This window comes from Melospiza melodia, chromosome 10, assembly GCF_035770615.1.
Source record: "Melospiza melodia melodia isolate bMelMel2 chromosome 10, bMelMel2.pri, whole genome shotgun sequence".
In the NCBI taxonomy this organism is placed as follows: domain Eukaryota; kingdom Metazoa; phylum Chordata; class Aves; order Passeriformes; family Passerellidae; genus Melospiza; species Melospiza melodia.
Window position 1 is genome coordinate 13,166,966 of NC_086203.1, and position 13,658 is coordinate 13,180,623.

Here is a 13,658-nt window from a genome sequence, read left to right on the forward strand (position 1 = left end):
GAAATCAGCTGTCCAGTGCAATTGTGGCTGTGCTGATAGATGCTCTCATGAATATGTTCATTAAAACATATTTTTGATGACTTTAAAATTAAAAAAAACTTTAAAATTAAAAAAAACCTTAAAATTAAACTTTAAAATTAAAAAACCTTTAAAATTAAGAAAAACTTTAGATTTAAAATTAAATTTTCAAATTAAAAAACTTTAAAATTAAAAAAAAATTAAACTTAAAATTGAACTTTAAAATTAAAAAACTTTCAAATTAAAGAAACTTTAAATTTAAAATTAAACTTTAAAAATAAAAAAATTTAAAATAAAAAAAAATTAAAATTAAAAATAAAAAACCAAAAAAACCAAACAAGGAAAAAAAAAAAAACCAAATAAAAGAAACCCCAAAACCACAGAAATTTGGCCAATTTTTAGCATAAAAACATACAATAGAGAAGAAAGCTTTATTCCTATTTTCCTCCCCTTTTTAACAAGCCACTGTTACAGCAGGGGTTAAATTGATGTGATTTTTCCATACAATTATCCATACTGGTACTTCCTGGCCCATCAATCTGCTACATCTGCCCCTTCCTAAACTTCTTCCGGGCACAAATGTTTGCAAAATCCTCTCACAAAGACCCAAATGTTTAGCCCAGAGCAGCACACACAATGACACTGACCCTAGATCTGTGCAGGACAAGCAGAGCCATATTCTGAGTCAGGCTTGCACACAAACCCCAGAACAATCCCATTAACTCGCTTTTGTGTGGGTTATAACCCAGCACAGATCCCTTATTTCAGCTGTAAGCAGCACCTGTATCTCCCAGATTAGGGCAGAGGGATCTATTTCAAGCCAATTTGAGCATGAAGATTGTTGAGACCTTTTTGTTGATGAATGAAAACATTTCTGAGGCTTAAACGGAGCCCCAGACTGTTACAGCTTCCACTGATGCAACACAAAGTGATTGGAGTGAGCTGTACACATGACAAAAAATGGCATTTTCAGAGGGAGGGGATTGGGTCTGCTGGAAAATAAAATACAAAAATGAAATGGAGACCAAAGGCCTTGGAAGCTGAGGGGAGCTGCAAAGAGGAATGGCTGCTCACAAAGCTTTAACCCACCATGGAATGCAAATTGCACAAAGACAAAAGAGTCCAGAACTTGAGGCTGAAGTGAGCCTTGAAGAGAAATTTCATTTATTTAATCCCCAGCAAACAGAGCTGGCTCTGGGGCTCAAATACCTCTCTCTTCATGCAGACCCTGCACCCTCCCTGAAATATTATTGAAACAGGCCTGCAGCTGAAGAGGAAAACAAATCCCGCTGGTCAACATGATTAATGCTCTGGCATTAGGGAGTAAATCCAGTGAAATGAGTAAACATGGAAACTGGAAACACAAATCTCCAGGTAGTGTCAGTGTGCTCCTTGGCAAAAAGCTCCAGAACCAATTGGCAAGAGGTTTATGGAGTGGGGGAGGTTCTCCTGATAGCTGTGGGTTTGAACATTGAATTCTGCATTTCCATAAAATGGAGATGCATAATATATTAAATTAATATAATATAATATAATATAATATAATATAATATAATATAATATAATATAATATAATATAATATAATATAATATAATATAATATAATATAATATAATATAATATAATATAATATAATAATGTTATTTTTATATAATATATAATATATAATATATAATATATAACATATAATATATAATATATAATATATAATATATAATATATAATATATAATATATAATATATTATATATAATATATAATATATAGTATGTAATATTATATATTATATATTATATATTATATATTATATATTATATATTATATATTATATATTATATATTATATATTATATATTATATATTATATGTTTACACACACATTATAATACACATATTATCACAATCAGAAGTGCCACTAAATCTATCTTGTTACCATTAAAAGTTGCCCTAAAGCTGGGCCAAAATCTCTTTTTAAAGCAAAACTAGTTGTGCCAAATTCTAGTTTTAAGTCTGAAGAACTAAGCTTCCTCTGTATCTTGAGAAGTGACTAAAGATTGCACCCATTAGTCTGAAAGCTTTCTTCAAGTATTGAATTAATTATTCTCAAAAACATATTTCAATTTTGGTGGAATGACAGGTTTTTCCAACACAACATTAACTCCATAAAACCAATGAATACTACACATTTCAATTACCTGCACTGGTGTTCGCCATCTCTGTTATGGCACATTTTTTCCTACTAAAAGGTGTTTAAATCCAACCGGAGGACAAGAACTTGTCAGTGAAAATCTCCCTGAGCCTGAGGAGGATTTGTCTTCTTCAAGCACTCCCAAAAGGAATTCCAGCCCCAAATATGAGGGACAGACAGACGCAGCCCACGGGTGAGGGACAGACAGACATAACCCACATGTCTCCAGCCCTCTGTGCCACCAGCCCATGGGCTTTGCAAATTGTCATGGCAACACGACTTTCTTTTACAAGTGCCACCAGGGGAGTAAATAAGCATATAAACCCTCCCTGGAGCTGGCAATCATGTCCCTTAGGTTGGCAATAATGTCCCTTAAGCTGGCGTGCCCTCCCTCAATGACAAACACGAGCAAGGGTGTCAGTGGCACGTGGGAAATCCACAGGCAGGGCAAAATCCTGTTAGGAGGCTCTAGAAAAGCACTGGGCAAGGGAAGGAAAGCAGATTTTAAAGAGCAGCACTGAGCCCTGCTCATACAGAGAGCTCAGCTCTGCTGGCACAGCTGGGATTGTTCACCTGGACAGGAGAAGCTTTGGGGTGACTGAACTGTGGCCCTGCAGGGCCTGGAGGGGCTGCAGGGAAGGTGGAGAGGGAGTTTTTACAAGGGATGAAGGGACATGACCAGAGGAAATGGTTTCACATAGACAGAGGACATGGATGGGATGTTGGGAAGGGAGGTGAGCCCTGGCACAGGGTGTGCAGAGAAGCTGTGGCTGCCCCACCCTTGGAAGTGTCCAAGCCCAGGTTGTGATGCCTCGGGTTTTGGCTTTTATATTTTCAGGTTCTGTGCTGCTTTAGTGTGTGGGTCTGGGCTCACATTCAGGGATGGTGAGCTCTGTGCACAGAGCAGGGAGACAAAACAATTCCTGCTCCAGCTGGGCACCAAGGACAAATGATCCCAATCTCAGCCCCAGAGCACAAACACCGTGGGCTGGAGAGAGAAAAACAAGCAGGGTGGGACTGCCTGGGCTAAAGCTGGAATGGGACAATGAACTGCAAGGTGCAAATGGAGCAGAACTGATCACAGTGACAGAGCCCATGACTGCTCGTGCATTTTGGGGCCATTTTGGTTCATCTTGGGTTCATTTTGGGGCCATTTTGGTTCATCTTGGGCGCAACCCTGGCTGGGCTCTTGTGCTGCCCAAGGTGGATCCATGGAGGAGTTCCTTTAATAAATCCCTGCTTTATTCTGTAACTCTGTCTGGTCTCTGTTCTTGGGCATCAGTTCAGGGGTTTTTTTTCTGCTATGGGAAGAAAAACCAGAAGGGGGACCTGGATCCATTGATTGTGAAACCAATGAGTCTTAAACCACAAATGCTCAGGAACCATGGGAAGGACAACATGAATTGTTTATGAGCACCCTTGGCAGGAGGACATCAGTTGGACGGGGCTTGGGTCAGTAAAAGGTGTCTCTGCCATGGTTTGGGTTTTTTTTTTTTTTTTTTTTTTTTTTTTCCTTTTGTTTTTTTGTTTGTTTGTTGGTTTTTTTTTTTTTGTTTTTTTTTGTTTTTTGAGGTTTTTTTCTCCTCTAGAAATATTACTTGTTTAAAGCAAACATCACAGATATTTCAGATGCACCAAGGAAATCACCTGAACAAGCCCCTCTATTGTCTTTTATTTTATTTTTTATTTAAAAAAACAACATGTCTTAAGTAAGCAGAGATTTTAAAAAAATTATGCTGCCACATCTTCAGTAGGCAGATTAAAAAAATTCATTTTGACAAATATTCCCAAATTCCTTTCTGTCTGCTTCTCAGAATCCATTTAATAATGGAATAGCCCCAGGAGAAACACTGTGTAATGTCTTTTACAGTGCCAAAGCAGATCAGTAAATGCTGTCTGCAGCCTGTCAGGTTCTACAGAGATTGTGTCACTTTCCCCCTTCAATATCACAGAAATGATGGACAATAACTGCTCTATTGTAATCCTCTGTCACTGGAAATTTAAAAAAAACCAAACTTAGTCCATGATTTCCATGTTCTGCTCTACATTGGAAACAACAAAACAGGCAGATTTCCTAGTTTGAGCACTTAATTCCTCCTCAGCTGCATATTCTGCTATAAAGACAGCAATCATCTGAATAATTTCTCTGTCTGAGAATTTAGATTTGGAAGGAGCAAAGAACCAAAAAATGGCAAAATCCCAGATAAATTTGTTCCCACTGAACTGGTAGCAATGTCTCTCAATGGCAGAAGCACCAACTGCAACTGGCTCTGCAAATCCTCATTTATCAAGCAAAGTACTTTCCAATTTAAAAACTGATCTGTGCCAACACACAGCATGGCTTTACAGCCCTATCCCCAATTCCACAGCTCCAGTGAGGAGCTGGGTAACTTTTATTGATTGAGTTCTTTGCCACCTTTTTTTATTTCCTTGTTCTAATCAATTAAACAATAAACACATGGGATGGACACGGTCCTGCTCTGAGCCTTAAATCAGGTGGAAAGGATGGAGTGGCCATCTAATGCTTTTCATTTATTTTGCTCTTTGCCAGCTATTTTTCCCTCCTCATTTTAAATCAAAAGTTGCATTTAACAGAGGGCAGTCAGCAGACACATCCATGTGATGGCACTGAAGGCCTTGCACATGTAATATTTGTGATATCTATAATATTTCCTTGTGTTTCCTTCCAATCCTTTTTTCCTTGCAATCTGCAATATTTCCTTGCATTTCCTTCCTTCTCTGCCCTGCTGTGCAGCACACCCACTGCTTCCTGCGCATCCCACATGCCTGGAACCTTCTACCTGAGCAAATACTGGGATGTGCAGAGGCAAATTCCTGTCCAGGTTGTGTTGCGAGCATTTTGTCTCTTATCTCCATCAAATAACAGCCAACATTATTAATTTCTGCAGCCAAGAAAGGCCAGGGACAGGGGGTTGGATTAAGCTCTTTTCTGATCCAGAGATGGGGCAACTGAGAGGTGTTTTAAGAACTTTTATCCCATTTTCACTCTCATGAGAAGGGTGAGGCAGATATTATAATACAGATATTATAATATAAATGTTATAATTCACACCATCACAATCAGAAGTTAACTATTTCTTAATTACAGCACACTATAAGTATTTCTTGGCTATCAGCTTTTTGCCACACCAGGCTGTGAATGCCTTAAAGCCAAGTCTAAAATTACCCCTATTGGGCCCTACCACAATGCATCTTTCACAATTCTATTTCTCTAAAGTATCCAGTCTTTTCTGCAAGGCCATTCTTTGAAACTTGTTTCTAGTTCAATTTCTCTCTCAACAATGCCTGTGCTGTTCCATGGCATTTTCTCAGTCAGCATTTCTTATCTCCAGGTTTGCACAGAGGTGCCCACACTGTGTGAGCTTTCTGTCAAGCTCTGAGAATCCCCCACAAATTCATTTCCCGGAGAGATCTGTGCAATCCCCCAGCAGTCCCCTGAGTTCAGACTCCAAACCCAAGGGCTCCTGCAGTTTTCCCCGGGCACAAAGGCACACAGGGATGCAGCCGTGTCCTACCTGTGGGTCGGAGAGGCGCGAGATGTCGGGGTAAAGGTAGAACTTGATGCCCTCGGAGGCGCCGGGTAGCGTCACCCCCCGGATCAGGAGGATCATCAGCATGATGTAGGGGAAGGTGGCTGTCACATACACAACCTGGGGAGGAAACAAACAGCAGAAAAGGATCTGTGAGAATTCTGTGAGTTCTCTGAATTTTCTTCCAGCTGCAGCAAAACCAGCTTCTTTTCACAACCCGCTGGAGGAAAAGTGCTTTGGGTGCCTTTGTGCAGGTGGTTTTGTGTCGGGGTCTCTGGCTGGTCAGAGTGACCCTGAGAAATGTTAAAAAGTCTCTTTTCCCAGCCCAGCGCTTGATGAAGGAGTCAGAACTCTTCAGTTCTCATTCTCAAGGTTGTTTATTGTGTCTTATCTATAAAATTCTTTCTCCTGTTCTGCCGAGGTCCGTTCAGCAAGACAGAGGCACTCTGCCTGCCCCAGCCTGGCGTTATCTTTTTATACTAAAAATTACACATATAATATTTACAATTACTTTCCAATACCTATCACCTGTATTAGACAGTGAGCTTCTACTCTAAACCAATCCAAAAGTGCCAACATCACAGCAGGAGATGGAGGCCAAGAAGAAGAAGAAGGAGAAAGGTTGGACACGCCCAGATCCCTCCATCTTGCCCCCTGAACCCCCATTTTCAAAACTCCAAAATCTACTTTTTCACTGTCATTCTACCTAAGCTGCCGTGGCTTGCAGATCTTCATCTAAGGTTGCTATTTTGCTCCACAGGTCATAATCAAACCCACAGGTGTTCTGGGCTCTGTGCCAGGGTCTCTGAGCCCCCTGGCAGTGTCCTGGCCGTCCTGGATGTTCTGGGTCCTGACAATTTTTGTCCCCGAACCATATTCCCTTCTAAACTCCTCAGGGTCTGTGGGAGATGTCAGCACTTTTTTTATAGAGATTAAGTTCTCTGTAAGTGTATGATTTCCGAACACACGATAACAAGTAATTAATTACATTTTTTATAACAAAATAGCAGTTGATTCTCAGCTACACCAGAATTACTAAACTGATTTCCCTTCAGACTGCTCTGCCTGCATGACTGGGTTTCAGGGATAAGCATTTCATAAAACCCAAAGGTTAAATTCTGTCCATATCTCTTTGGGATTGGATAGAGAACCCTTATCTCACAAAGAACCCTCAGGCAAAATGTCTGAGGTGCTGAACCCCAGCAATTTCTGTTTTCACACACATGGCCACACTTTTTTATTTCCAGAAATCAGTTTGTTCTCTGCATGGGCAGCAACAGGAAACCTGCAAGAACTCACATTTTCCAAAGGAAAAATGGAGAAGAATTGGTCCTGTTTCACATTCCCAAACCTGAGAGCAGCACATGGCCACTCAAACTCAGAGAAGGAATAAATAATAAATTCCATGCCACTATCAATATTTTCTTTATGTGGCAAACACACTCTCTATAAATTTAACTCTCTATAATTTCCTGTTGCCATTTCCACCTGTGTAACTATTACACCTGCCTTGCACCAGTCAAAATTAGTTAAGCTGCAAGGATGAAAAAAAAAAAAAATTGGTAAAAAATATAACCTCAAAAAAATATGTTTTAAACTGAGGAGTCCAATTTCTGTCTCCTATGTAAATGAAAGGGAGACATCAAAGAATGACCTGTGGAAGGATTCTCAGACTTATTTTTGTAATTATTGAACTGAAATTGGATTTTCAGACTATTTAACCGCAAACATGACATGATCTCATGTGCCTCATCAGGTACCCTCAAAAATGGAGGAACTCTTTTGCTTCAGCAGGTGAGTGCACTGTGCTCAGAGAACCATTAATTCCTATTTTATCCGCTTCCCCAGGAGCTCCTAAGGTGAGGCAGGATGGGGAATTTGGGAATCAGTGCCACTATTAACATCATCATCACATCTGTCAAAATTAGTTCAGCTGCTGGATGGAAAAAAATAATTTGGTGAAAAATACAACCTCAAAAAAAGATGTGTTTTAAACTGAGGAGTCCAATGTATGTCTCCTATGGAAATGAAAGGGAGACATCAAGGAATGACCTGCGAAAGGATTCTCAGACTTAATTTTGTAATTAATTAATGAAAATGGATTTTCAGACTATTTAACCCCAAACATTAAATGCTCTCATGACTCACCTCAAAAATGGAGGAACGCTTACTTCAGCAGGTGAGTGCACTGTGCTCAGAGAGAGCCATTAATTCCCATTTTCTCCCTTTCCCCAGGAGCTCCTGAGGTGAGGCAGGATGGGGAATTTAGGAATCAGTGCCATTATTAGCATCATCATCACATCTGCGGGGCATTAAAAGTTTCCTGAATTGTTTTCTTTTCTTTCAACACATCGAACGTCTCTGAATATCAATGTGAACACAACTGTTTCTAATTACACCACATCCTGTTTTAATTGACTTTAATTGCTTGCTATGTTAATTTGCATCCCAATGCTCAAAATGCTTTTTTTAAACCCTTGTCAGAGCCATGCCAATGTTTAAGCAGTTGGAAACGAAATAAAAAATTTCTGGCAGGCGAGTTTCTGCACCAAGTCCTCCTCTCACAATGTGCTCGAAAGAAAAACTGACAATGATATTTAGATATACAAGTAGGTGGAAATGCACCCAACAACTCTGAACTACCCTTGGGTGCTTCACTGAAAGTACATTGGAATCAAAGATCTTGAAAATTGATATTTTATTGGCTGCCACGAGCTTTAAGTATCAAAGAACAGGAGATAAATTGAGTAGCAAGGACTCAAATTTAAATTTAAATCCCAAAACCTTAAAGAGGCTTAGATGTCACTGAAGGTTAATATAGAGATATCCAGGTAGCAATAAAAGGATTTCATGAGTGAGGCACCATAAAGACTTTGAGAACTGAGCTAGATTTCAGTTTTATCTTTTCATGCCTAAATATCTCAAGAGCACAGACATGTGCCTGTGTTCCAGTTTGTGCCCTGGGAGTGCTGAACTTCTTGTCCTAAGTGAAAAGGTGTTTTTGTGAGCACCTCAGGCAGACCATGCTGCAGGGTTAGGGGATCTGGATTTTGAGGAAAAATAGAAGAAATTGAGGATAACCCTGCTGAGATTGAGGAAGATTTCCATGCAGTGAACTGAGCCCTAACCCATGGAGATCTCAAAGCCCTAAATCAGATTTCTTTGGCCAAAGCTCCTGCAGGGCACAGCAGCCTGAAGCACTGAACCTTCCTCCTTTGCTTGGCTCTTGTTAAGGACACACAACCTGAATTCCTGAACTAAATATCACTTGGAGGCCTGGAAAGTGATGGAATTCTCCCCTGCAGGCTGCAATGTTCAATGTTTGCACTACTAGGAACTATAAGGGTTTTATAAATGGGATAAAATTTATCTTGATGCTTCAGAAAATTACTGTCCCCTGAAATCCTCTATTGCTCCACTGGGCTGTAAACATGAGGAACATCAATGCAGGAATTTGCCACAACTCACAATTGAAGTGCTTATGGAAAATCAGATCTGCCCCCATGTCCTGCTCATCCTTATTTTTCACGGTGTTTTAATCTTGGTGTAATTTACCTTTATTTATTTATGTATTTATTTATTTGAAACCATGAGCATGGAGAACCAGAGTGACACCCCAACTGTGCCCACACTGCACTGCACTCCTGTGTGGAGGAACTGCTCAGGAACCAAAATTTCACCCAGGGATGCAAGAAGGACAAGAAGGAAAAGAGTAATTTTTTATCTAGGGGAACAAATTGGCACAAGTATATATATATGTGTGTGTATATATATATATATATATATATATATATATATATATATATATATATATATATATATGTACCTGTGTGTGTATATATATATATATATATACACATACATACATATACATATTGTATGTATCATATATAATTAAGTATAATTATATATAATTATATATATATATATATATTTATATATATATATATAATTATATATAGAAATATAATATATCCCTGCCTGGCAGCTCAGGGATATATTATATTTCTATATATAATTATAATTAGGGTATATCCTCAGGATGTTGCTGAGCAGCCACACCCAGGAACCACCAATCTGGGCAGGATTTCCATCAAAAGTTTTCAAATTGTCCCACAAGCCCCACTCAAACCAGACTTGGTCTCACTGATATTTGCCAGTTTCACAAATTCTAATTTCTTTGATAGTACCAACCTACCTAGATGATAAACAAAAATAAAAGATTTTCTTTTTCAACTTCCATGGGATAGTGTGAAATATTCCATGCAGCATTGTTGGGAAAAAAGACTTTTGTTCATCTGACTCTACATCATCTACAGAGCCACAACTGAAAAGGGAGATTTTCCACATTAATTGGATTTACAAGTAAAATGGCATGAAATGGTATAAAGGAATGACAGCTGATTCACAAGGTTTTTAAAAGGATGTCAAAAGGGAGAAAACATTGGAGGTCCACCAACACTTTAAAGGTAAAATTTCATATGCAGAGAAAGAAACACAAGGAAAAACTCAAGAGAACAGCAGGTAAGTGGATTTGTATAATAGAACGAGGGGAGGGGTTAGAATCAGCACAATGGCTGATTTTTCTATTTTCTGTGTGTATTTCATGGATTTATTCAGCATCATCTTCTGTTTGTCATCTTTGTTTATCCACAGAGGGAATCCTGCACCAGAATAATTCTGTAAAACCAACCTTAACCAGATTGCCTATGAACTGCAGAATTCCTTCTGAATTATCACTGAATCATGTGTGAGGGCAGGAAGAAATTCAAACCCCAACAGTTAAGAAAATTTAATGAGATTTGAGGTCTGAGAAAAAGGAAAAATCCATTTGGGAATGAAAATTCAATGAGATGAGATACAAAGAGGGGCCAGGAGAGGACGCTGGGTGAAGGGATGGGAGAACCTGAAGGAAACAGAAGTTTGCACATGAAATAATAACTGCGGGAAGGAATAATTCCAGCACCACATCACACTGAGGTCATTGCCTGGGACACAGAAAAATCCCAACCTGGTAGAGCTGTGCAAGTCCAGATTTTTTTTCCACACAGTGGTGAAGACAATAAATAAATAAATGAAAGTCTGAGCCCTGCTGGAATGGTTTCCTTCACAATTAAATGGAAACTTCACTCCAAAATTCATTGAGTCAATTAAAAAAAATCCAAAAAACCAAATCAGAATATTCTGCTCAATTTTGGTTTGGCATTCTTTTAACTGAATGGGCAGAAGGGAGTTCTCTCGTGAATGAAAAATGCTTTAACAAGCCCAAGTTGTTATTTAGAAGCCTTAATCCCACATTAAAAATAGGTGAAAAAACCTATTTTCCATATATTTTGCAGCACAAATTATTCTTTACATTGGGTCTGACTATATAGACTTTTCAGCACTGCCCAAATCCCACTTCAAATATTCTGTGTTCACAAAACTGCCTGCCTGTGGTCCAAAGTTCCAAAAGAAAGAGAAGTTATGGTGGAAGGCTGAATCCAAAATGCTCTATTAGAAACCCAGGCATGCAGCTAAAATTGGAAAACAATGAGACAGCACCAAGGGCAGACAATATCCATGCACAGCAGCAGCAGCTCATTTTCCCAGCTGAATTGAGGGAACAATTCACTTCCATGATGAGCTCCTGCTCCCCATAAATATTCCTAAAGCAGCAGCAAGTTTTCTAAATATGTGTAATTTCCCAGCTCCTTCCAACAGCTGGGTTTGCTTCCAGCTTGCCCAGGAGCATTAAAATCAAGATCTGTCTTCGTTCTGCTAAAATTGCTCTTCAGGCTTGCTAGTTCTTTTGATGAGGTCTACAGATCTCTTACTTAATAAGAAAAAATATCAGATTTCCTTGTATTTGAATAAAAATTCTCTTATTACCAGATCTTACCCTAAAACATTTGTTTGTAAGACTACCAAGAACAGAATATGCAGTAAAAAATCCCAGTCATGGACGCCAGAACACACAAAAGTACCCATAGAAAATGCAGAAACCCATAGAAAATGTAGAAAAGTACCCGTAGAAAATGTAGAAAAAGTGAATTTTATCCCATTATTGGAATCATTTATGTGAGCACCTGTATTTAAACACCATAATAAATTGAATTGTAAAATAAATAAATAGTAATGGCAAATAAGTTTGTTAAGAATAAATAATTAAATAAATAAATAATGGCAAATGGAGATAACCAAATTAATTCTTGATATATGCGTAGGTTAATCAGTGACAAATAATTTGCCAACAGCTTCAAAAAAAAGGGGGAGTGATCATAAATAATGGGCTGGATCCTGAAAAAATGACTTGATGTCACCGTTCCTTTTATTTCAAGGATTAATTTCAACCAGAATAGGCTTGGTCAAGTTCATAGCGCCAAATTCACAGTAAAATTTACACATTGAACAAATCAGTTCAGATTGTGGTGACTGCTCTGGAGTGGTTTTAAATGTTCACAAGTGAATCCACTCTAAAAAGGATCAGCTTGAACTAAAAGCTGAGCAACTGCTGGAAATGTTTAATTCATGTCATTACATTTTTGCTGCCATTAAATACCAGAAAGAAAATAATTTATCTATTTCATAGCTCAATATCTATAGTAAATACAACTCAGGAGCTCAGTGCCTCCTCCCAGAGCTTCCTCAGGCTCCAAAATTATATTTCCCACACTCAACATTAATCCTCCACTCACCAACTGTTCTTAGAGGAGTTACGATGAAAAAATTGAAGGCTGCAACAACCCTCAACACCAACAGTCCCACAAATGTTCTCTCCATGTGTTGGGAAGTGTGTTCCTCACGTTGGGAACGTGCTGTTGGCACACTGCTCTGACAAAAATCCCAACAGTTGTAAACCCTGCCTGCCCAAAATAGCTCTGGGGGGCAGGGGAAGGCTGGGATTTCTCAAAGGCAGAAATCCTTCAGCATAAAGGAGCACTGCAATTTGGCAATTTCCCAGGGGAAATACAAAAGCAGAATGCCAATGCTAAAATCCTAAAATTCTGGCGTTATTGTCCCTAATATTCCAAAAACCTGGATGGTCTTTGTTGAAAGTTTTTATTGAAAAGCAGTGCATGTTTTGGGGTTGAAGGTTTTTTTACCAAGAAAAGACAATTGATTGAAGTTTATTATCTCCACCACTAATGGTGATGATAAACCAGTGCAATAACAGCACCCTATAAGTGTAATTTGAATTTTTGTTTAACATTCAAGGGTACAAAGAAGAAGATCTGCCCTTTGGTTGTAGGGAAGGGCTGGGCTGGCGTTTCTCAAAGGCAGAAATCCTTGAGCATAAAGGAGCACTGCAATTTGGCAATTTCCCAGGGGAAATACAAAAGCAGAACCCCAATACTAAAATCCTGGTGTTATTGTCCCTGGCACATGGAATGTCTTTGTTGGAGGTTTTTTCTTAAAAACCAGTGGATGTTTTGGGGTTTGTGGGGTTTTTACCCAGAAAACAAGATTGACTGAAGATTTTTATTTTATCTCCACCATGAATGGTTCTGATAAAACATTGAAATAATGACATCCTATAGCTACAATGTGATTTTTTGTTTAATATTCAGGGGCACAAAGAGGAAGAGCTGCCCTCGTGGTGGGGAAGGTCTGCACTGGAATTCTCAAGCAAAATGAGCATGACTATTTGGCAAGAAGACACAGCTCTCCCAGTGGAAATACAAAAGATTTCTAATGCTAAAATCCTGGTGTTATTGTCCCTGGAACATGGAATATCTTTCTTTAAAAGCAGTGAATGTTTGGGGATTGGAGAGGGTTTTACCCAGAAAAAAATTCTTGATTGAAGTTTATTATTTTATCTCCACCATTAATGGTGCTGATAAACCAGCGCAATAATGGCATCCTAGAGCTATAATGTGATTTTTTGTTTAACATTCAAGGGCACAAAGAAGAAAAGCTGCCC

General features: G+C 38.8%; 1 protein-coding gene across 2 annotated transcripts in view; it reads right to left on the reverse strand.

Annotated features, from left to right (window-relative positions):
- SLC6A11 (solute carrier family 6 member 11) overlaps positions 1–13,658 on the reverse strand; it is a 109,529-nt gene that overhangs the window by 51,201 nt on the left and 44,670 nt on the right. For both annotated transcript variants that reach the window (XM_063164415.1, XM_063164414.1), the window contains exon 7: positions 5,741–5,875. In XM_063164415.1, the coding sequence (XP_063020485.1) occupies positions 5,741–5,875 (135 nt within the window). The remainder of the gene's footprint in view (positions 1–5,740; positions 5,876–13,658) is intronic.